The sequence below is a fragment of the Lepidothrix coronata genome, unplaced genomic scaffold (genome assembly GCF_001604755.1).
Source record: "Lepidothrix coronata isolate B3197 unplaced genomic scaffold, Lepidothrix_coronata-1.0 Scaffold207, whole genome shotgun sequence".
NCBI classification, from domain to species: domain Eukaryota; kingdom Metazoa; phylum Chordata; class Aves; order Passeriformes; family Pipridae; genus Lepidothrix; species Lepidothrix coronata.
In genome coordinates, this window is record NW_016690387.1 from 1,005,519 (window position 1) to 1,030,545 (window position 25,027).

Here is a 25,027-nt window from a genome sequence, read left to right on the forward strand (position 1 = left end):
TGCTTCTGGGATTATTGTGTGCAACTGCATGTTGGAAGGGGTTGGAATTTTTACATGCTTCATAGTTTTCTCAGTTTAATATGAGACTGGTTAAATACAAATTTAAACTACAACAACCAAAAAAAGCCAGTTTGGTTTTTTTTTTTAAGTGTTGTTAACCACCAATAATATACTGCTTGAGAATAGTTTTGTGTGCAAAATGCATGTGCATGTAACAAAAGAATATGGTTGCCTGTACACATGAATTTTCTTTCTTGCTTCAAATACAAATAGTTCTGAAATTATTTGTATTTGAAAAAGGTTGTTCTAGGTATCTAAGATCTTTTTACATTTTAATCTCTGACACTTTAAATACATACAGTTTTTTGGTGGAGTTAGAGTCATTGGAGAGAATTTAGGTCAACTATCAATGTGCTTATTCTTATTTTTGTGGATTTTAGTCCTTGAGCTACAAAATGAAAAAAACTGTTAAGTGTGGATGAATACTGAAAATTTATGTGAAATTTATTGCTCTGTTTCTACAATAATGGGACAATTTTTAGTGTAATTGCACTTGTCCTGGTATAAACTTTGACAGTACCCATTTATTGCATATGCAAATAATGCCTTGGTATTATGTGACAAGTGGAGCTTTGAATAAAATCAGCGGAGATTTACATGAGAGATCATTTTCCTGTTTTGATAGAAATGCACACGCTGCTTTCTGATTGTCCCAGCTCTTTGTACAGTTACATAGTAATATGAGGTAGCAGGACAGTAGGTTCTGTCACAATTGTAGATAATACAACAGTAGTGTTGTTCTGAATTGCAGGCAGAGACTGCAATGAAAATATGCTGTTAATTCCAAGTTCCTTTGTTGTATCTCTCCACCAGAATAACCTGCATAAAGTATGCCTCTGTTGTGGTGGGGAATTTTTTATAAAGCATTTTTGATTGTGATGAATGATAGCCTGCTTAGTAAGTTCTCTCTGGTATCTCAGTCGCTGAACATGCGATCTTTGCACATCATAGTTATAGCTCACTGAACAGTAAAAGGCCATGAAGGCCAACCACACTGTCAAGAACAATGTCAGGGCACTGTGGATTTCTAGAGGTTTATTGGCTATATTCTTGGAGGTCTGGATGAGGCATGCTGTACTCTTGGCAGAAATCGACTCTCTTGATAAACATTGTAAGAGTGAAGGAGATGCTTCTTTCTGTTGGAGCAGTCAGCATTTCTCTTTTGGAGTGGAGACATGTACAATATCCACTCAAACTCATGTTCTAGAAGGTCTTGAATCACGTTCTTTCATCCCATGATCTCAAATTATGCAGTGATTGTTTCTGAGCATACTAGTATGTATGGAAGAAGAGAACCGCTTTAATTTTTTTAAGTAACAACTTTAAATCTTATTTCAGTTTTTTAGAGGAAATAATTTATTTGCTATGTTGAAGTTCCATTTGAAACACTAATAAGGTTTTGGGCATTGAGTTTTGAGGAGATTCCCAAGTCTTTTAGAGTATAGTAGTGTGGATGCTGGCCTTTAATACATTTGAGTAGTCAACTGCTAATCTTATCAAGCTGTTGTCAACATTGACATGTTAGATAAACCTGGACCCACAAATGTTTAGCTGCTGGTGGTGTCACACACAGTTGTCAGGCAGCAAACATGATTGCAAACTAGTTTTCACCTCTAAATGTGCATTAGTTCCCATATTTATTTTCTGGCATAAGTAAGAGTTTTATTTCCAAACCTTCGAGTCTCAGCTTGTCACGGACCTGCTGGGTTTGGCACTTCACACAAAGGAAGCTACGCCTATATCTTAATTGAAATAAAAAGTACAATGGCACTGTCCCTGGGAAAGGCAGTGACACTGGTGTTTAAGAGATCTCTTGTACATTCTGAACAGATACACCTTTTTAAAGTAGCTTCAATTCCAAGGTACCACATTTCCTTTTGAATGTTTTGCAGAGTTTCTGAAATATGACACTTCGTGTTGTACTGCTGCTCTCTTTTAGAGTGAGACAATGAGTGTACAATAGGGTTATGGTATAAGTGATGCACATACTAGTGATGCAACAGCTAGTAACTTGAAACGGCTGAGGAGTATAGGAACAGTTTTGAAGAGCTAGATAGAATTTGTATTCAAAAGCTGCATGCATTTAATTTTGTGTGGTACATGAAATTGCACATAACAATTTATGCTAAGATGTCTGCTTATCACATGATTAAATCCTAAACAAAAAGAGCGTTTCATAAACCTTTTGTCATCAAAAGATACTATGCACTAATTGAAAATTTCAGGTAGCTCAAAACTCAGTTCATACTTTTAAAGATAAAAAGGTTGTTGCCTAAAAGACTGAGGAGAAAAAAACATCAGGCTAATTTAGGTAGGAGATAAGAAGAGCAGAGCTTTAATGAGCCCTTGACCTACAGGAATGCAAACCCACACGCGTGCACTCGGACACAGATTCTATGATTTTATAATGATGTCCATCCAATCCCTGTTCGACCAACCCCCAGTTCTGCCCTGTTCTGCCCCCCGGCACACCCCCTCGGGAATTGAGTCTGGGGCAGTTTGGGACCCCTCTTTCATCATCTTCGTCCTCCTCTCAGTCCTTGGAGACCCTCCGGAGTTCCAGGCTTGAAGGTCACTTTTGTCTATGTTTACATCTTTTGGTGCAGGCCTTAAGGTGTTTTTCTGCAACTCCGCCTTCAAAAGAAGACTAAACAGCTAATGGAATTGTGAGGGATTGATATGGGACGGGTTTGGTATGTGCAGCTATTACTCTACTGCCGTTACTTTTACTGGAAAATACTGGTAAGGGATATAATACAGTGAGAGAGTAAAAGAATGCATGTTAATTGTGCTGGTAGAGACTTCAGTGTGGAAATGATACCTGAGTTATGTGCTGCTGTAGTTACTTCTACTGGAAATACTGATACATTAAAATCTACATCCACTACATATCTACTTCTAAAATCTATAAAAATTAAAAAATCAAAAAACTCTGAGGCATCAAGGTGAATAGAAGTTACCTTAAGGTTCGCAAGATGGAGTCTCTCTCATTTCATCTTTAGCTTTATTTTTTAGAATTCATTGAGTTCCAGAGGTTATACTGAATATAAAACCATAATTTGTCCTTGCTGTTTCAATGCTAAACTAATCAATACTGTCTTTATCACTTGCTTATCTGTTTGCTGTAGTAACAGCCTAGATAATTAAGAAACTCAGAGCAGTCTTTTAGATGTGTAGATCTCAATAAACACATAAAATGCTACCATGAGTTAGTGCATGATTGCTTCTTGAGGTAGTGTTTTAACAGTTTGGTTAAATGATGTCTTATATATAATATATTGACTATTTTATTGTGTATTATTGGCTTAAAACATCTATCTAGAAGCAACACTGAAGACCTATAAAAGAAATAATTAGTTGTAATCAATTATTGATTTGTTAGGGAATATACAAAAGTGACAGTGTCTTATTAGTGTAAATGGTGCTGCTTCTGTAGGACTAAGCCAGCATGCAGCTATTGAAACCTTGGGAATTATCTCAGATCTTTTATCTGAGTCAGTCTATAGTTTTAGAATATGTCACTTCTCTTGTTTGAACCAATGCTGTAATCTGGGATTCACACTCTATTACTGCATGGCTACGTTACTGAAATATTGTCTTCCACATACTATTCATACAGATTCTTAACTTGCTCAAAGTTTCCTGACACATTCAAATTCCAGCAGCTATGGAAATTCCAAGACTAATGCCACCTTAGAAGTAATGAATACTATCCAATTTTGGTTGATTATATGAAAACAGCAGGGAAGGGGAAAAGGAGCATAAACTGCTAGGGTCAGCAGCTGCCCCAGCATTAGAAGAATACAGGATGGTGGTAGATAAGTGTGGGTGGCTTCTAAAAGGGGGATTGGGAACACAGGGCAAAATAAAAAAATTCAGGGAGATAGAGGAGTGTGGGTGCTGGTGTCAGAAAATGTTTCATTTAGTGTTCAGTCTGCTGTATGTTGTATCAACAAGTTTCCACTGTGGGTTTCCTGTCCCAGCAATTGATGTGTTTTGGATATAGTAACACTGATGAGCAGCTTGCATTCTAATTTAGATCTCATGTCTGGTAATGTGTCATGAAGTGATAAATTTAAGAGATTATACTTCCACATGATCTTCCAAGCTACAAAGCAGTGTGCTTTTGTAAGAGATTACTGACCCCATAGCAGAAAGAGTAGAAATCAATGGACGTTTAGCTTGTCTGTGACCAGTGGCAGTGAGGAACAGGCATCATTCAGCTTGTGCCTACTACTATGAAACTCCAGTGTCTGACAGAATTGGATAGGAGAGTTGTGAAGAGAGAACTTCACAGGAGGTGAATCCAAAAATTTAGGAGTCAGTGTGTTTTATTTTAAATTTTGCATGTGTCTGTACTTAAGTTAGTCTGGTCTAAGTGTCCTGTTCTACAAGCTGAAAAACTGGCAAGCATCTGTAGAAAGTTTTGTATTAATTACTCTTGTCCATACTTGATCTCTCTTCTGACAACATACAGGGCTGTTCTACTTGTTTGTGGGTTCTGTTTCTTTGTCTGACTTAGTCAGTAGTTCAAAGCCAACCCATTTTTTCTCTAGCTCTAATCTTTTTTTTCTCAAAAAAAAATTAAATCTATAGGGTTTTTACTGTGTTAGTGTTACAAGGAGTATATTTATACTATTAGAAACTGTTGTACTTGACAAATGGTTTCCTCCAAAGAGGGATACTGTGAACTTGAAGTTTCCTTTGTTTTTACTTTGGTATTTGACTGTTTCCTTCAGTAACCAATTAGCGAATGTGTCACACGTTAGAAATGTTACTATTAAGATCTCAGCACTTACAAGCAGCAGTTTCTGTGCCTGAGTGCATAAAGCATTTGTTCTAGAAATTTGTAGTTCTGGAATGCTTGCTATGTAGGCAGTGCGTGGGATAATAAATCATGAGACACTCTGAGTAGTTTAAAGTACCATTTTTGCTGATCTGTTAATTTTAATCAAATTATTAAATACTTAATTCTTTTTAAACACAGATTTGCTCCATTTGAAAAGTAAAAGAATATTCAATCTGTCTAAGATGGTATTTGCTACAATTTCGTAGTAATGAGTCATAGGGTGATAAAATCATTTAGGTTGGAAAAGAACCTTCAGATCGAGTCCAACCCTGTCTTTTAAGTTTTTTCTGTAATTGGACAAATCACAGCTTGGAGAATCAAAAAATGCTTTAGCTGTTCCTTAAATTTATTTGAGCTTTGCTAGTTTTACTTGGTTCCTTCAGAGGGCTATATGCAAGTCAGATCTGTTAAATGGTTTTTTGATTGGGTTTTTTGAACATGAAGATGCTTTGATTTTTCTATTTCCAAAGCTGAAAATTGGCTTTGAAAGAAAAGTTCTAATACAAGCTTAATCCCTCTTTATTCAGATTCCCTGAGCTGTGGATGGTACAGTTGGGTCAGTCACGGGCCTGGGTTTATGTGCTGGCTCTGAATTCACCAAGTGCTGTCAGAACTCAGGCTGGATCCAAAAAAAAGTAAAAGTCTACTTTGAATAGCACGGTACTAGCTGTGAAATACTGGCATGTGAAGGTACTAAACTTTAATGCAGAAGACCCTTCAGATTATAGTAGGATCTATGGGGAAAACATGTAATTGTGCTGATTAACTTGGGTGTGCCTTGCTTCCACACTTTGTCAGTCTCCATAATGAAGCATAAGGATCTACCTGCTTTCTGGCAAGCAAGTGTAGTAAGAGTATTAGATTTAGTTCAAGTTATATTCTTATGAACTATGTGAACAAAAGTTTTAAAATTCTTCACTTTAAATTAGATTTTCATAGGATATGTTGTTGTTGTTTTTTTTTTTTTGAGAAGCACATGAAGGACATAGTGTGCAAGAGAAAGGAAAATACTCATCAGTTATTAAACATTTTTTTATGTGTTGACCTAACAGTTAATTTAGACCATCATTTAAAACTAAGCAAACGAAAAATGCCCACTATTCTTTTAAATTCAGAACTGATGTGCTGCTGTTCTTCTAGTCTGAGCAGAACTGTCATGTCTTCTTATTAATGTTTCTGTTATACATAAATAGTAGCAGAGCCTGTAAGACTGTTCAAATTATTGACAGTAGTGATGCTGAAATCAAGTATCACACTTAACTAGCAAGCAATAAATAACATCCCTTACTAGATGATTGAGGAATATACAGTCAAGTCAGTCTAAATTTGGGTAGGATTTGGTTGCGACAATACAGTCAGCTCTGACATTTTATATGCAGCTGTCACATGTAATATTTAATACTGCTTGCTCCTGTCTAAAGCTTTCTAAAACAGGGTTAGTTCTCATTTTGCTTTATGGACAATTTATGTACGCTGAGATAAAGGAGGATATGTTAAAAGTGCATCTGTCAGAAAACGTGGCTGAACTCTGCATTTAGGAGTGCAAAAATAATGAACTTCCTTTCACTATGGGACACTGAGTAAGGTGTAATTTTCCTATATACTTTACAAAGATTATTAGGAAAGCTGCAAGCATTTCAGTGTGCAAATAAAGGAAAAACCCAAACCAAACACAATCGTTTCTATTTTCCATTAAATAATGTAGGGGAATGCACCTTCCAGGAACTCACTGTTGATGTTGAGTACTCGATAAAAAATGACTTAATTGTTCTTCACATGTACTCTGAGTGTTTGTGGTTATGTTACTGACAGGGCTTTTATGATAATTCTAGGTATTTGGTAGAGGTGAATTCTAACACTCATATCTGACTCAGAAAAAATGGACTAGAAAATGTAAGATAAAAATAATTTCATTTTTATACTGTAACTAGCCCTGACACTGACCTGCTTGGTTAGTCAAATGTGACAAATTTTTAACAGAAAGAGCACTTTACGAGGTTATATAAATTTAATGCTGTAGTATATTTCTTAATATCTCAAAAATTGCTGTTGAATGCAGGGGAATATACTGTCTTCAAATTATTTGAATAAAAATAATACTGCAAAGGAAATTATAGTAATTTTGTTAATAAAGCTAATCTTTAAACTTTTGTCACTCATTTGTGCATCAGTGCATGATTAGCTATTTTGAGATTGGGTGTTAATTTGGTTTATAAGTGCTTCAGATGTCTAAATAACGAATGACTTTTTTATTGGTGCCTCTGATTTCTGTTTATATCAATGTATTTCCATGGCAGCTCAGAGTCTGAGAACTATTACTGCTCTATAAAGAAACTTGCAGATTTATAAAAAAATAAGTTTTTTGCTTGGACATTAGATAACGATGGCATTAGGCAATCTTAGATGGATGTGACAGACCTTCTCTATTCCTTAGCTACTCAACTCTGAGCTCACCAGCTCCTCGTGATGCCAGTGCTCATTCTGCAATGCTGGAAGAAGGGAAGTGTAGCCACATCAGTAGCAGTGCTGGGGGGGAGGCGGGACAACTTTTGGCAGTCTTAAATTGGCCTGAGTCTGTCCTGAATTACATATTTGGTTCAGTAGGAGGAACATCTCAAAAGCATCACTGTACAGTATACAAGTACAGAATACTCTGTTATACTGGCATGAAATAATAGATGTTAGAAGAAACCTCTACAAGTCATCTAGTGAAGCCCTTGGCTCAAAGCCAGGCTAACGTCGAAATGGATAAGGTTGCTCAGAGCCTTGGCCAGTTGAATCTTGTAGGTCTCCAAGGCTGCCTTTCTACTTCCTCCATGCGCAGTTGGTTCCAGTACAATCTCTTCCATGGGAATAGGTCCCCTGCATGTCTCCCCCTTCCCCCTTATATCTGTGAAACTGCTTGTGCTGCAGGTTCTTGGTTGCCTCACATCTTTTTGTTGCGTATGTGTAATGAGTAACAAATTTACTTCTGCTTTAAGCTGTTTTAAGCAGGTTTTATGGAGAGGACAGCAGTTGTACACACATCCAACCTTCTTCCCAATCTTTCTAGGATTAAAAAGCCCCTTTCCTTGTAGCTTTTCCTGGAATGCCATGTGCAGCAGCCCTCTAAATAACTAAGTGACCTTCTACTGGTTTTTGTCTAGTTTATCAGTATCTGATTTACTGGCTGCTGAGGGGGAGAACTGGATACAGTACTTGATGCAGCATAATGAATGCTGACTGCTGGGGAAGAACAACTTCTTTTGACTTGTCTGCAGTTTTGCCAGTGCAGCCGTGAAAGCTGTTGGCCAGGGTCAACCCAAACACCCACACAGCTGTGTGATAACTGTCCTCTCCCTTGGGATAAATTAAAAATAGAAGGCAGGCAAGAAGACTCATGGATCAAGATAATGATGTTTTAATAGGAAAAGCCAGAGCTTGCACACACTAGCAAAGCAAAAAGAAGAATTAATTCCCTGCTTCCCACTGGGAGGCAGGTATTGGGCCACTTCCTGGAAAGTAGGGCCTTGGCATGCATAATGGTTGTGTGGACAGAATCATACAATTGTTTGCGTTGGAAAAGGCCAACTGTTAACTCAGCACTGCCAAGTCCACCACTAAACCCCAAGTGCCACATCTACACAGTTTTTAAATACCTCCAGGGATGATGACTCCACCACAGCTGTAAGAGTTTCATATATCTTTAGAGAAAGAAACAGAGTAAAGATACGTTGTTGAGACAGCAAAAATTACAATTTCCCCCCACCACCCCCGTCTGTAGACAGAGATACTAATTGTTTTTGTAAGCTTTGTATTTTAACATAGCATTCTCTTTTTTTTTTTTTTAATTTGTTAAGCACTAAGAATGGTATCAGGATGACTGACAAACCTTATGCCATCTGTTCTAACAAGAAGTAGGTTGGCTGTGTTGGTTTATTCATGCAAGGGTCAAAAGAGGGTTATAAGGACTAGAGCTCTGAAGAGTTTTAAGATGTTCATTTGCAACACGGAAGACCGTTAATGTGTGAAGAACTTATAAACTTTGTTTAGGTTTTGATTAAAAAGGGAGCTAGAGGAACTGAGCTTCAGACCCCTTTGAAGTTGAGTGTCTTATCATCTGTTAGCATTAGAAACACCAGCAGACTGTGTAAAGATTATGTTCACTTCTGTAAAAAGAAAAGACATTCTAGAACTGAATGATTTGTTCTTAAAATGGCTTGATTTTGAAACTTCCACCTTAAGATGCATTTTTTTATTAAAAATCAATTTGTGATGTGTCCTTTTACCTATTGAAAGTTTTTATATTGGTTAGACAATTGAAATGTAGAAACTAAATGTATTTTCAAAGATTAATAAAAGTCTAATGAATTTTTACACATTTATTTTTCAGGAGCTGGTGAATCGGGGAAAAGCACAATTGTCAAGCAGATGAAGTAAGTATGGTAAAATACTATGACAGAGAAATATTTCTCTTTATGTGAACGGAGAATTTATTATTTTTTCTTCCGTAGGATTATCCATGAAGCTGGTTATTCAGAAGAAGAATGTAAACAATACAAAGCTGTTGTCTACAGTAACACCATTCAGTCCATTATTGCTATCATTAGAGCAATGGGGAGGTTGAAGATAGACTTTGGTGATCCAATCAGGGCTGTGAGTATTGAAGTACACACACACACACACACACATACAGCTGAAATATCCATACTATTTCCTGAAAAAAATCTTTTGATATCCAGAAATCTTCTTTGTAGGATACGAAGTCTTATTGAAAACTTTACATGGCAAGGTGACCTGTGGAGCAATCAACATTGGATTGATTCAGAACAACTGTTTGTTTTAGATTCAATTTTCCAAATTTGGAGAACTAAACATCCGAGTCTCAGGGAGTTTTTCAAAAACATTAAACTATGCAGTCATTTCTCTATTTGTACAGATTTGTGGGCTGCTACATTCTGTAGGTCATTTCAGTTAGACATCTTCACATTCCTTGAAAAAACACAGCTGAAATAGGGAGGCATGTAGTTACTGTCTGAACGTCTCTATTAGTTCATAGGCACAGCAGTGCATGAAACATTTCCAGCCTCTGAACTGAATCCTGTCATACGAATTTCCAGTGTTGAGGACTTATTTTACTCAAAGCAGAGACATGGGCCTAGACCTGATGCTGGTATCCCATGTTTTTCATTATACCAATCTTGGGATTTTTCCCAGGAAATGAGACCTTTTTCTAAGCTTTTCTTCACCTTTTCCATCTTATTTAATTTTTTGTCCCACATGCAAACCTCTGATGGTTTTATTTGCCGTTCCACCTGTTTGAAACTGGTCTGTAGAATTGATATCTCCAGTCCTACCCCTATGCTCTTATCTGTGGTGACTGATTACACCCACATCTGGTCGGGTGGTGAGGTGCTCAGAATATTTCTATAAAATGCTCAGCTTAGTTGTTTTTACTTGTCATCTTGTTGCAGGACTGAGTACAGTCTGTACTGCTGTGCTGAAATGGATCCCCAGAGCTGTCAGTCTGAATAGTTAAGTTTAGTTCAGGATGTGTGCCTTTATCTCCTTTCCATAGAAATCAATGTCAGAACATGGAATGCTCACCAGTAAGGGTTTCGATGCAGGAACTTGTTATGTTGTGGCTGTCCCCCAGGAAAAATGGAGGAAGGGTTTTGCTGTTCATGTATTGAAATAAGTATGTAAGGTAGTCAGAGGGATATTTTGACTTAAGTTTTTTCTGTCATGTTAATGTGGAATTACAGTTTAGAAGGAGAGGAGGGCCTTTAAGAAACAGTATGTAAATTCCTTATTCATAACAGTCTTGTGTTCATTTCATTGATTGCTTGAAAAACAAAATTTATAAATGTTAGAGAGTATTCCTTTAGTAATCTTGTGAAATGCAGTATGTATGGTTGTCATAAGGAAGACAAATGCTCATGAGATGACATGTAGTGAGTAATAAAGTTGTATCCGAAGTCTAAATCTGATTGGCAATTAGCCAATTATAGCCATTTTTGTTATGCACATATGTTAATGATGTCTCTTCAGTTGTAAACATAAATAGGAAAAGCTTCATTTTCATTGGTTATTCCTCTCTGCATTTGCTCTCATGTTTGCTGTAGTCTGCCCTTTAAGACCAAAATTTTCCAGGGCAGCAAGAGTATCTCAGTGCTTGTTAGTTTGGTATTTTGCAGTGTAGTTCTTTCTGGAGTCTGGCAGTTAATGTTGCAAAGAGGCAGATGGTAGACTTATGTTGCTAAATACATAGTAAGAGAAAACGGAGGAGGAGTAAATTTAGGTGTTAGCAGATAAAATGACTAACAAGAAGATTTTGAGGGCTATGTTATACATGATGTCAGTTTGAAGTCATCTGAGTTTCTCAACTTCAGAGAGCTGTATAAATGATGAAGCAAACTTCTGTCAGGAATAATCTTAAAATAGCCATCCATCCCATTGCACTTAGTCAATTCTTGGTGGTCCAAATTCTTTTTTTTTCAGAGCATCACTGCTGTGGAACATTAGTACTAGATTCTTGCCATTTATTAAGACAGAAATGGGAAAAGTAATACAGAGCTTCTGTTGTATATCAGTATCACTTGGAAAAAAAAAAAAGAAAATAGTGTATTTATACCTCAGTTATTCTATTTTGTTTTGGAAAAAAAAAAGCTTGAAAAGCTTGAAATTGTAACTCCTGGGGCAAAGTATTACATTAAGATTCTTTTGGATGAATTTATGAGGTTTTTCCTCTAAATGGGATAAGTCTGTTTGGAAAATCATATACTCTTATTTTTGTCATAGGACTAATGGTAAAGCAGTGAGTTGAACATTTTCTTTTTTCAAGTTATTGAATCAAGGGAGCACAGCTTACACCAGCAGCTTCAATAATGATCAGTCTGGAATCTGGTGTATCTTTGTCTGTGCTACAGGACAGTACTTAAATAGAAACTGTATTTTGAGAGACGTTTAGTGCATGTGCTTCAAAGGACTGTGGACCACTTTCTGAATGTGAGATTTATGGTAATTAGAGGGATGGTTAAATTAGTTTTTTTACATTACCTCATTTATGAAATCTGGTATAAAATGAGTAATACCTACAGAGGAAGCTGCCTCATTCCAGTTAAAGATATTAAAGAAAAATATCTAGCATTGGTTAATAATGAAAGTAGGACTTGATCATTGTACACTGCCTCACTTGTGGTGTCTGTGGTAGTTGCCATCCTTAGCAAAAGGAGTACAGGTGTAACAGAGACCATTTCTTAATGTTTGGGCTTTTAAAGAGCTAAAATCAACTCCCTTGTTTCACCTTCCCTTTCCCCTCTTGCCTGTTTGAGAGCGTGTAGAGATCAGAGCTATTTGAAACAGAGTAAATTTTGTATACTTGAAAGTCAGACCATGTTAGGCATAAAATGGCATCATTTTTTGTGACAAAATTGGCTATCAGTTTCTAAGCTGTTTCCATCATGTGTTGTACATATTGTTGTATATATTGTCTCTTTTTCAAGATCTGCTGCTTCTGTGAGTTGTAGGTTCTTGCCTTTGCATCCACAATTTTCAAGACCAGAATTATCATTCAGGTTTCTTTTATGCAGGCATATTGCTCAAATTACGGTCCCTGAGATCTGACTATCCAACCCTTTCATCTTTAGGGCTCTGGTTTTTGTACATAATTATTATTGCAGTCCATAGAATTTTTATTATTTGTCCACAATTTGTCCTGTCTATGTACAGTAATTAGTATTTTTGTTTAACAACTGTTCTTTTAGATTTCTACCAACTCTAGCTTTCAAAAGACACTTTCAACTATATATCAGATACTGGTTCTTCATATGTGTACCTACATATATATACATATATTTAAATCTCTTCAAGTTTGCTTTGAGTTGACTGAACAAGCTTTGTGTTTTCAGCCTGTGAAATTCAGTATTACTCAATCTATCTGTAAACAATTTTTCTGTTAGCTTGCATAAACTTTGATTGTTTAAGTCTACAGCAGACAGTATCTTTAGAACAATCACTACTTAATGTGCTTATCCTGGAAATTTTTTTTCCCACAGCTTAGTGTTTGAACAGCAGAGCAATAGATTTTTCTACAGATTTGCACCTGTGTCTTCACTTACTGTTTTGTGGGAAGAACCTTATGTGTTGCTTTTTTAAATCCTCCTCTTTCTTGAAATACTTTCAGTTCCCAGCTGATGTGTCCAAGTCTTTCCCTTTCTCCTTTTCAGGTTCATTGTTCTCTTTCTTTTAATTACTGGACAAACAGTACATGCTGTGGGTAGTCGTGACAAGCCTCGAGTGTGATGATTTTTCTGGCTGATGTACCTTGGCATTAGATCACATACTGCTGATAACCAAGGTCAAGCAGCTCCCTGCAGCAGGGTACTAGTGTAGATCTTCCCTCTACCCAGCTGCTGTCTTTTTCCCAGTGCCTTACAGGTCTAATGTTTTGTTGCTCAGTCAAAATTGGATGAAGGTACTAAACTGGTCACATTCTGTTAAAGGGGAATGGTAGATTTACATCCTGTACTCCATTAGCCTCACTCTCAAAGCCTGTAATTATAAATAGTTTTAAAATCCAGCATTTGCTCTTAAAAATCTTGATGTTTGTTTGGTATTGTTTTACCAAGAAAATTTGGTGTCTGTAGAATAATTAGAGGTAACGAATATTTGTAGCTGGTTTATCTGGAAAGGTTTTAAGAAGTGTTTTTCTAATTCCTGATACAAGATTTGGGAAGTGATTTTGTCACTTTCAAAGCTGTTTTTTGAAGCTTAAGTGTTTAATGTGTTATCTTCAGTTAATCAATATACATCTGCATTTCTGAAGGGTCTAGTCTGCAGTGTAAGCATTTTGTCCAGTATGTGGTATTTGATGAGCAAATACAGTTAACTTTAGGCTTGAGCACGAAATATGGCACTACTCCTATTTATGAAAACTTATTCAACTTATAAACTGATCAGAAGAAACTTTATCAGCAATGACAAATTTTTAGTGTTGAAACACTTTGTGTTGTTGAAAAATGTGGGAATTGATATCCTATTGAGAACACTAAAACCAATTGTTTATTTCACTTTTTTTTTGTTTGGTTACATTCACATTTACCAGGTTAAGTAACTGATTTGCTGAATATCTTAGGTGATAATACATGTGTTGTATTTCTCAATATTTGTCTCTGCACTCTCTGTTTACATCCTAAAGGATGATGCTCGTCAGCTCTTTGTGTTGGCTGGAGCAGCAGAAGAAGGATTTATGACTGCAGAGCTTGCTGGAGTTATCAAGAGACTGTGGAAAGACAGTGGAGTTCAAGCTTGTTTCAACAGATCTCGAGAGTACCAGCTTAATGACTCTGCTGCCTAGTAAGTACTGTGTGACAGACAAGATTCTCTTGGCCTTCTAAGTAGTAGTTAAAGAAGTATAAGTGTCATCTTTTGACAAGTTCTGCTCCCCCATAGATGGAAACCACAGAAGTATCTGGACAAAGATACTGTCTGCTTGGGTCAAAATGCTGCAACTAGGCTTCGAGGTTGGAAAGGAAGAAGAGTGGTATAATTATGAACTTGTCGTGCTCTGACCATGTGTTTCACCCTCTTAAAGAAGACAAAAATTGCTTTAAGGTGCTTTAATAGCATTTTTATTACAAAAACATGACTCAACTACCTTTTCAGTATCTGAACGTGTCCAGAAAACTTGATCTGAATTTGTATTACCAAGGATACTACTTTCATGTTCATAATAGAGTTTCTCCTATAGTTCAACATTGCTGCATTTTCTTTGTTAATTAATGGTCTCTATTAGAAATGTGTTGAGGAAAGGTAACAATCAGGATGTATCTTTTATGCTAGGGCACTTCAGTAAAAAAACAAAATAATAAGGAACTAAGGGTGGCAGAAATAAGATTGTGTGGCAGCAAGTAATGGTAAGTCAGTCAAGGAAAGAGTCCACCAAGGGAGAGTTAAGATGGTAAAGAATGGCATAGCAGTGACATTGCTTATAGTGCAATTTTTTTAAAGCTTTATAATTCTGAAGTAATTTGTAGTGTTTGAAGTTATTTCTCACTTTCTTGTATAAAGTTTATTCAATATGAAGCACTCCGTTTGGAGTTTAAATTACTCTCCTCTGGTACCCTCCTGTGTTCTGTTTTGTTGTTTTAGATATCTCTACCTCCAATTTCATAAGAAAACTGTTCTTTTAGCCATACAGTTATATCCTTAAAATTTCTAACTTGTTACACAGAAAGTAGAACATAATGCCTTCCCTGTTTACTATGGGAACTGCAAAAGTAAGCACAAGTAAGATTTGTATGGTTTTTAGAAGCACTGGTCTTGGCCTACATTGCAAGAATTTTGGCAATGAAAGCATATTATTGTAAAAAATATGTGTAATTAGAAATTCTCAATAGAAAGTTAATTGTTATGTATAAGGCATTTTCTTAAACGCATTATTTCTGGCCAAAACACTGAGCTGTTCTTTTCATACCTATTATCAAATCTAGGGTAATTTTGGGGCTTTGTTTACAGTTCAAAGTAACTGGTAGTTCATTAGGTTACAAAGATGAAGGTGTTCTTCTAATTAGTGCGAACAACACTGATGTACGTGGAACCATGTTTGCATTTTGGGATTTCCAGTTTGTAGTGGAATAAATTGCATAAGTTTTCTTTCATCTAGGATGAAATATTGTTGTGTCTCTAAAGCTTATTTTGGAAAAAAAACTTGGAAATTTTAATGAATAACATGTCTAGCTTTTTGTCTTACGTCAGAGAAAATTATTTTATAAAATTCAAGGACAATGTAATGGATGGACCTAGAACTTCTGTAATTCTTTGTAATTATTTTGTTACTGTTTTATGAATAACTGAAAACAGTATTTATTTTTACCTTTAGTTACTTGAACGACTTGGACAGGATAGCACAAACCAGCTACATTCCAACTCAACAGGATGTTCTCAGGACTAGAGTGAAAACCACAGGAATAGTGGAAACTCACTTTACTTTCAAAGATCTTCATTTTAAGTATGTAAATCTTGCAGCATGATCATCTATCTGTTACAGTTCCTGTCAAATTCTAGAATATGGCTTTCAATGGTGTAATTTAACAAATTTGTCTAACCACAAGTTAGATTATTTTTCCCTCTGTTTCTTTAAAAAAAAAAATTCCTCATGCTGGACTCAGTTTTCTGAAGGGATATAATAGTTGTTGGAACTTCAGTAAATGTTTTGGGTTTATTGGAAGCATTTTGTAAAGATGCTTTTTATGTAAATTAAATCCATTCGTCCCCCAGCCTGTGTTGACATTGAGGTTTCCCCGACCCAGGTGTGCCATTCATGGTGAAAGCATCAAAATAGTCTACCTCCTACTGGTGAGGAAGAATGAGAAGAAAACTCAATAAAACACACATTAAATTACATGAAATCACATTTAAACTATGCAGAAATTGTTATCAGCATATCTATATAATATGCTTCTTTAGTATCTTTATGGAAAATATTTCTTTTTCATGGAAATGTGTATCAAGTGCTGTAATAGGTATGCTGCAGGACCATCAGTACTGTGTAAATATGTTTTGTTTCCTTGTTTTAGGGTTTAAGTGTACAAAATCTGTATTAATCCATAAAAGAATAGCTGATAAATGGGAATGTATTTCTTGAAAACCTGAGGAGAGTAGTCCTCAGCCAAGCCTGAAGAGAGGTCTTCAGTATTGAGGAGCACTTCATCTTCTCACTCACTTTCTAATGTTTCTTGTTCAGCTCCCTATTGTAGATGGGTCCAGTCTGTGCTGATTATCAGGGCTGTTACAAGGACCATGGGATTCTGCTTCTGTAAAATGTGTAACTTTGAGACAGGCCTGTGGAAGTGTTTAGCTGTAATGTTGTACATTTAAACACCTGTACCTGTGCTTTAGGAGGCAGGCTTAATGAGTTATTGGAAGGGCTTGAAATATACTCTGACATAACATTGAAAAGAACTTCTAAGATGAACCAAAGGCATGAAAGGCTTCATTATTGCAAGACAAGGGTACATAAACATGACTAGCTGTGCAGTATCAATTTCTTTCATTATCTTTTCTTTCCTGTTCTTCTGTATGTGTTTAGATTCTTTGAGATTGAGCCTCAATTCAGCCTTCTCTATAAAGTGCTTAGCATAACTTTGATTATTGATTCAATGCAAAATGCAAATAGCTAGTCTTCATGCTGTTTCTACAGACTATTCCAGAAGTTGAGTCTGATGTCTTACTACTTTTGTCTTCAAAGAACACCTTTTTTTTTTTTTTGTAGAAATGTTAATTCTTACAGAAATTTATCTCTTAGTATGAAGTTATAAAGCATAGCATTAAAATGACAGAAGTAAAATGTAAGGTATTAATTATTAAGGTATTCAGGTACAAAATATCTTCCTAGGGGTACAGCCATCATTAATTATTTGAGAAATAGGACTAGGTGACTGCCTTGCATTTATATAGCGTAATATCCAAAGGCATCCTCTCAAACATATCTCTGAAGGTAAGGAACGCTTCTAAGGAATCCTTTTTTCCTTTTTAAATTCTAACAGGAATAATCTTTCAAGGCATTTTTAACATGGCATTGTCCCAATGTAGAACATTAAATGGGCAATGAGCATTGTCACACCATAGTGTACCCCAGTAGAAGACCTTATTAGAGGCTACGAGGTTTCTGACAGTTTTTTGATGAGAAAGCAAAGGGACTTTGTTTTCCTTCTAATTTGTTTCCTTCTCTACTTATTTTTACTCTATTTTTTCAAATTAAAATCTAGCAACTTGGAACACTTGATTTGTAAAAATAACAACTGTAATTAAAATCCTTCAAGTGCAATTTACCTAGTTGTGTCGTACACTAACATTAAATTGGTAAGGTTTTGTCCATGTGCCCCACCTTCCAATCTTACAGCTCAGGGAAAAACAGGAAAGGGGAATAATAAAAAAATATAAGTCAGTTTTAGTAAGTGTATCATATGAAAGACTTAATTGCATTTCCAAACAATGCATTTATTAGAGGGAAAATGAGAGTTGTTTTGACTCTGTAATCCTCTTTTTGTATTTTTAAATAATTTTGAAAATAATTAAAGCATGTCTTAAAAAAAAAATCTCATTTAAACATGGCCAGTTGAAGAATGGATTTAAGTTGTAATTTGATTTAGAAGAGAGGGTGCTGAACCTCACCAGAATTTAGAGTTGAGATCTAAAATTTATTTTCTACAAATTTAATTATATATTTTAATATTCAGAATATGAAAACATCAATAATAAAGTCGGTGTTGCCTGTATTCAACTTCCTTAGTTCTGCATTATTTCCAAGTATTGAAGAAGACACCACTCTTCTCTTAAAGAATCTTACATTGTTGTTCAGTATCTTTTATTATTTTAGACTTTTTAGTAAAGCTAACTCTGTATATTTTTGGTTTTTATAGATTACAATTAACTTTGTTAATGAATATATTATTGTAAATAATTAATCTTGTTTAGCTTTCATCTCATACCTCCTCATGCTCTCTAAAATGTATAGGAAGGCTTTTAAGGCTTTATTAAAAGTGGGGTTTTTACTGAGAAAAATAGTAATAAATGTTGCAGATTTTTATGTCCTTTTTAAAATGTTGTACTCAGACTTACATATCTGATATTTTCAGATTTTATTGGTTAATATGCAGAAAGCTAGAAATTCCAAAGTTCATTCCCTGCTTTGTGCTTCTGTTTCACAGAATGTTTGATGTTGGAGGCCAAAGATCAGAGCGGAAGAAGTGGATTCATTGTTTTGAGGGTGTTACAGCAATTATTTTTTGTGTGGCACTAAGTGATTATGACTTGGTCTTGGCTGAAGATGAGGAAATGGCAAGTACTGCAATGTTGAAGAAGGGAACAGTTGTTGGATAGAAGCTGAATAAGTTTGGAAGGAAAGCTATAAATATATCTGGAGTATTGCTGCTTTATAAGATGTATGGTTTGTGCAAGAGGTCCTAGGAATGGTGATAGAATTCATGCCTTCAGGTTTCAAAGTATTTCCTCATATTCTCAGAAGGAATACTAAGAGACAAGTATTCTTTGCAGCTACACTTTCATGTTTTAAAGGATGCATAAGTTAATGAGGATGCATTGTCAGTAATACGCATTTTAATCTCTTTAGGGGTGCTAGAAGTACAGAGTAAGAACTTTCTTGACTTATCTGTATCTACTTTGTTTTGTTTTTCCTTCCTTCCTCAGCCTTCAGTTTTTACATCTTTCTAAATATGTTTCTCTGATCTCAGTTGCAGAAATTTTTCTCTTCCTTTTCCCTTCCCGCCTCTGCTCCTTTCTCCTCTTTCAAGGGTTTACTCCTTCCGTGTCACTGTGCACAGGGTGCATGTTCTGTCTGAGTGGTCTGAAGTGATGCTTGTCTGTTGTGTGTGAATCATTAACAGACTTTTGTGCTCTTCCTCGTGTTCTGCAACCTCCTATAAAATATAATTTGGGGAGGAAAGAGAAATAAGAAAACCTTTCAAGTCAAATGTAGTTAGAGAAGGTCGTAGCTAGTATCCTGCTACTTAAATGGCTGGAACTTTGCCAAAGTACTTACATATTGGATAATTTTTCTACAGAGTTAAGAATTATGGTAAGAGGAAAAAAACCTGCTTACTTGATTCACTAGTCTTGTAGAACTTTTCTTTCTTCTTCTGGAATATCAACTAGGTGCAGAATTCATTATCAATTTCCAGAAGATCTTATCAGTATTAAGAAAAATTCAGGTAACTCAGCAATTCTTGCAGAATATCTGTACTGCAAAATGTAAAACCACAGTAAATACTAAAAACTTAAACCTGAAAATGAGAAAAAGTAGTTGCTTAAACCGGGCTTGTAGAAGTGGTCTTTGTGGTGGTCTTGGCTTCTCTGTATTTCTCTGTCGTAAAATGTGATTTTTTTTGCTAAAAACTTAGTTTTGTAACTTACCTGGTTCATTTGTAACTAATCAAAAATACGAATCCTGATTTTACTACCAAAGTTTGATAAAATACAAAGAGATGTGTTTTTTTCCAATTACAGAATCGGATGCATGAAAGCATGAAATTGTTTGACAGTATCTGCAACAATAAATGGTTCACAGACACTTCTATTATTCTATTCCTGAACAAGAAGGATCTTTTTGAAGAAAAAATCAAAAGAAGTCCTCTCACTATTTGCTACCCTGAATATGCAGGTATTAGAGGGGGGTGCAAGTGTCAAGTTGTTGGGTTTTTTTGTTAAATTATGTAGTTTTTGATGGACAAATCATGAGTTGAATAACTCTAGGCATCTAAAATATTTCTATGAAATGAAGTTTAGGATGGGGAATTGTTTTTATGGATCACAAGTAAAATAAGGCTAAGTCTTTTTAACCATGTGAAGTAATGCTGGTCCACTGATAGCATTTGCATGGTACTGCTACAACTGTTCAGGCTAATTTATTTAATCCATTCTTATTTCTGACATTGTCTTGTTTTAGTACTTAGACAGAAGTAGGAAACCTTGAGGACACATGAGAGTTTTATTTGAACAGGGAATGTACATACATTTTGAAGTAGGTGGCTTACTCAGGAAATGCAAAGCAAATGAGGATGAATTCATTTGAACAAATCTTAGCCTTTTTATGTATCGCTTTCATTGTAACTTCAAGCTCTGGTACAGAAAATAGCATGTTGGAGGTAAGAAGCTTAGGAGAAATACGTATGCTAAATGTTTTTAATTGTGTGTGGGGAAAACCCAAACCTTTTAAAAACATAAAAATTGAAAGCAAGTAAAGTGAATTCAGGAAACAAAATATCCTTATCTAGGGAACAGTGATGGGTCATTAATGACTTATTCCTCTGCCACTGAAGTAAATGGAAAGACTTCCTACAGCTGGAATTGAATACTTAGGTTTTATTCTTACAAATGCATCCAAAAGGTTTCCTTCAAAGTTTTTTAATGGTATCTTTAAGCAATGACTGTGGAATTACTCCTCTTCAGGTTAAGATTAACAATTTCCAAAGAACCACTCCCTTCAAAGATACAATATGCATGTTACTCTTTTGCAGTTTGAAACCTGCTTACTGAGCAATTTTTTTTCTTCTAGGGTCAAACACTTATGAAGAAGCAGCTGCATACATTCAGTGTCAGTTTGAGGATCTGAACAAGAGAAAAGACACAAAGGAAATCTACACTCACTTCACTTGTGCCACAGACACAAAAAATGTGCAGTTTGTTTTTGATGCTGTAACTGATGTCATTATTAAAAATAACCTTAAAGACTGTGGCCTCTTCTGAGAACAGACAAGAGGTTGTTAAACGGTAAATTACATGCCTGAAAACAGGACTTAGGCATTTGGAATATGCCCATGCTGTGTAAAACCTGCATAGATATACTTAATTCTCTTTTATTTTGTTTTTAGGTTTGAAGATCAACTTCGCACAATTCTAATCTGATTCTTTTCAAGGTGAAAGAAGTACAAAATACGTTGTGCTGAATGATAGATCAGTACTGTACTTGCCTGTTTTAACAGCTTTATTTATGTTTGTCTTGTAAATTTAAGTAATTAGTTAACACTGAGATGTCAGTTGATTGTATGTAAACTTACAATTGTAGTAATGTATTTGTATAAACGTTGAACGGAATATTTTAGTAAGTTGATGTCCTCTAAAACATTCCTCTAAAAATTCCATGTTTTCTGAAGATACTCTTAGAGGAGACAGACACTTTTTGCCTTGGAATTATTTAAACATCTTGTAAAATTAAATTTTCTTTTCATCTTAAGGGTGCATGCTGCCTTATTCTTTACTTTCGTTGGTAATACTGTATATGGCGTTTGCTTTTTTGATATTTAAACAGCCTCATACACCTGCTCAGACTTAAAACAAACATAACCAATAAAACTTGTTTTTTGCCTTAAGTTTTGAAAAAAATCTTTTTATAAATTCAAGATAAATGCAAAGATTATTTTAAAATTTAAATGAAATTCACATTTTCTGAAATCTGGGCTTGCAGTCTTTGCAGTGGAAATGTGGCAACACTGGTAAATTGAAGTTTAAGGTTCAGCTATCACAAGAGCTGATGGAAATGCAAAAAGGAAGTTGTTAAAACTAGTTATATCAATAAAATATTTTTTTGAAGCTGTGGTCTTTACTCAGTGGAGTGAATGGAAAAACTACCTTTGGGGTTTTTTAAATAGACGGTTAGCAAAGGCTGGACTTCAGAGTAATGTCTTTTCTGTTTACTTAAGAAGTAAATTCATGTTCTCCTTACACATTTTGCTATTTTCTGATAATAAAACTAGTTTGATAATTTAATAACCATAGAAATACTGGGTTCTCCCACAAGACATGGCAGAGTGACTTCACAGATTTCAGCAATTTCCTGTTGCATATAATAAGATTCTTCAGTATTTTGGATAGGGTGTTTAAGAAACTTAGAAGTGCTGATCCTTTAATTTCCTCTTTAATTATAATTAAAGTCTCACAGTTTCTTACAATAATAAGTTAAAGAATATCATTTTCTTCTGGTTATGCTTTCATTATGTGATTTGCTATCTTAGGTACATATCATCCATTACCTTATGGATAGTGCCAAAATTGATTTTTTTTTTTTTATTAATACAGATTTTAAAAGGAATAAGCTTCTAATTGTAAATAAGTTGATGGTTGTCTTAAATGTCTGTCATCTAGAAAATACAAACCTACCAAACTTGGAAATACGATTTTCTATAATTGTTAAAATATTTCAGGCAGCTACAGTACAGCATAAGTTTTTTGAGAAGTAAATAAGTCTTGGAACCTGTGGCTATTTTTCTATATTATATTAGCATTTTTGTTCTTAGAAATGTTCAAAATATTTAAGTCTATGTTCTGTTGTTTAATTTTTGATTGTATGTGTGTTTTAGTTAGGCTTCAACTTGAGTAAAACTTACCTGCACTTCTCATTCTTTAATGTTTCCTTTGTTAGGTACAGATTTGCTAAATGTGTTTTAAATGTAAGATTAGAAAGGAGGAAACTTAATGCTGGAGGTTGTTAAATACAATGATACATTATGAGCTCTTTCAGCAGTTATAGTAAGCAATCTGTATATCCTGGGCTGCTTTTAATTGTGCTTTACAGTTCTGGATATGATTTTAAATCTCACTGAACTACTTTGTGGAATTGTATTTACACCTACGTTCAAGTTGGTTTTTGTACTTAATGTAAAACAAAAATTGGGATTAATCAAATTAAATAAATCTAAATTTTGTGCCTTGCTTGAAAGAAATGTTTTTCTTTAAATGTGCTGATGGAAATCTTTTTGCATCCATCCTGAGGAGGTAACTAGGGAGTAAAAATGAGAGGATAGGAAGTCAAAAGTAAATTCAAAAACTTTTGCTAGAAACAATAACATAAAAATGAGAATAAATAATGTTTATTAATGACTTAATATATTTCCTTTACTATTGTTCCAACACCTTCAGTTGAAGAATTTTTGGAATTTCATAACTAGTGCTTTCTGAAGTATTTGCATCTTAATACAGAACAAAATCGTGCAATAATTTTGCTCGCTAGTCCAGACAGAAAATCTTGTTTTTTCTGACCCGATGGGTGGCCAGCAGGTATGTTTCCTTGGAGATGTGCTGCGCTGGTCGATCAGTCTTTGTCCAGAGATGAAAGTTGTCAGCCAAGGCCGCTGCTCTAGGAAAAGCTACAAGAGGACTTGCATTCTGCTGTGGGGGGAGCCACACACTTAGTTTTCACTGCAGCTGCAATAAGGCTCCACTCCATCTCTGTTCCATCAGGAGCATCCTTGCCTGTCAGAGCACTGCAGAAAAGTGGGGAAATGCTGCAGATGCACCACTGGCTGAGAAGGACAGTCTTGTCCCTCAGCAACCTGAGCCCCCCTTCTCTTCCAGTTCCCTGTTCATCTCATTTCTTCATGCAGTGTTCAGGCAAACTGCTTTTTCTAGCCTTACACAGGAAAGCGCCCTCTACTAGCTTAGATATTCCCTCAGGCTATCATAAATATTGTAAATTTAGTATATGTAAAAAATCAGAGCTTTACGGAGGCTTCTCCAGCCCTTGTGGTCTTGTGCACATCTGTGGTTGAAGTCTCTCATTAAAATGCATCTGTCTTCAAAAAAATAGCTATTTTTAAGGGGCTTAACATTGCAGAAGGATGGTTTGAAAAATTTGCTATTTGACTTCATGATGCTACCTATGGAATTAGGAGGAAACTTGAGGTTAAACGTAGTAACCTCTTAGTAACTAAAACAGGCTCCAGCATCGCAGAATGGGAACAATGTAGCATTCGTTGGGTTGCGGTTTCTGTTTCCATGTATCCAGCTTCATGATTTAAATTCTACATAAAACCTTAAGGAGCAAAAGAGATCCATCTGCGGCATGAACAGCATGGTGGGTAGTGTGCTAGAATTGGGGAAAATTAAAGGATAAGTATCTGTTCCAAATCAAGCAAAAAGGAAACCCTACCAAGATGCTGGCTGTCCTACTGTGTGGATATCTCTTGAAGTTGTTATAGTTCATATTACTAACTAAGATCCTGTGGGCCAAAGAGTAATGGCAGGGTTGTAAACACCAAATCCTTGACATTTAATTGTAAAAAAAAAAGTGTAGAAGGTGCAACAAGAGGCCGAAAGCAGCTCATCCCTGAATAATTTATAGCTTGTGAGAGTACACTCACATATGAATGAGGAAGATGAGACTGGTGAAAGAGGAACTTAATTATCAGTCATTGACTACACTAGTGCTTGTAGTTTTTGCAAAACTTTAGGGGGTTCTGATGAACAGGAATATTAAATTTCAGCTGCATAGGTGCAAAACAACCATTTTCAGTTCTGTGTCTGGAGTTCTTGCAAAGAAGCTGGCTCGACACAGAGGAAACTAGGGGCAGAATTTCACTTAGTCACACTTCCAGCTCATTAAAATATGCTGTATTTAAAAATGGCTGAGTGAAAATGCATTTATCGAGCTATTTGTCCGTAGTCTGTTTATAAGCAGTGCTTTTCAAAGTTGGTCATAGTTCCAGACAAGATGTTTCTGGCTGGTTTGCTCTGCATGTAGTTTCTTTTTTGTGGTAGTGAGAAGACTTTGACTGTTACCTGACATGACAGAGATTATGGTTATTGAGCAGTTTTATTGTATGAATCATTTACTTGAAGTAAGGC

The 25,027-nt window shown here is 35.5% G+C and overlaps 1 protein-coding gene across 3 annotated transcripts in view; it reads left to right on the plus strand.

Annotated features, from left to right (window-relative positions):
- LOC108506147 (guanine nucleotide-binding protein G(i) subunit alpha-1) overlaps positions 1 to 23,123 on the plus strand; it is a 33,781-nt gene extending 10,658 nt beyond the window's left edge. For 2 of the 3 annotated variants that reach the window (XM_017832829.1, XM_017832827.1), the window contains exons 2-9: positions 9,282 to 9,324; positions 9,403 to 9,544; positions 14,088 to 14,245; positions 15,771 to 15,899; positions 18,601 to 18,730; positions 19,916 to 20,069; positions 20,964 to 21,178; positions 21,280 to 23,123. In XM_017832829.1, coding sequence (XP_017688318.1) covers positions 9,320 to 9,324; positions 9,403 to 9,544; positions 14,088 to 14,245; positions 15,771 to 15,899; positions 18,601 to 18,730; positions 19,916 to 20,069; positions 20,964 to 21,154 — 909 coding nt within the window. In that variant the 5' untranslated portion in view covers positions 9,282 to 9,319 and the 3' untranslated portion in view covers positions 21,155 to 21,178; positions 21,280 to 23,123. Of the gene's footprint in view, positions 1 to 9,281; positions 9,325 to 9,402; positions 9,545 to 14,087; positions 14,246 to 15,770; positions 15,900 to 18,600; positions 18,731 to 19,915; positions 20,070 to 20,963 lie in introns of all 3 variants that reach the window. The other variant, XM_017832828.1, reaches the window with a different exon arrangement.
- Positions 23,124 to 25,027: the final 1,904 nt, after the last annotated feature.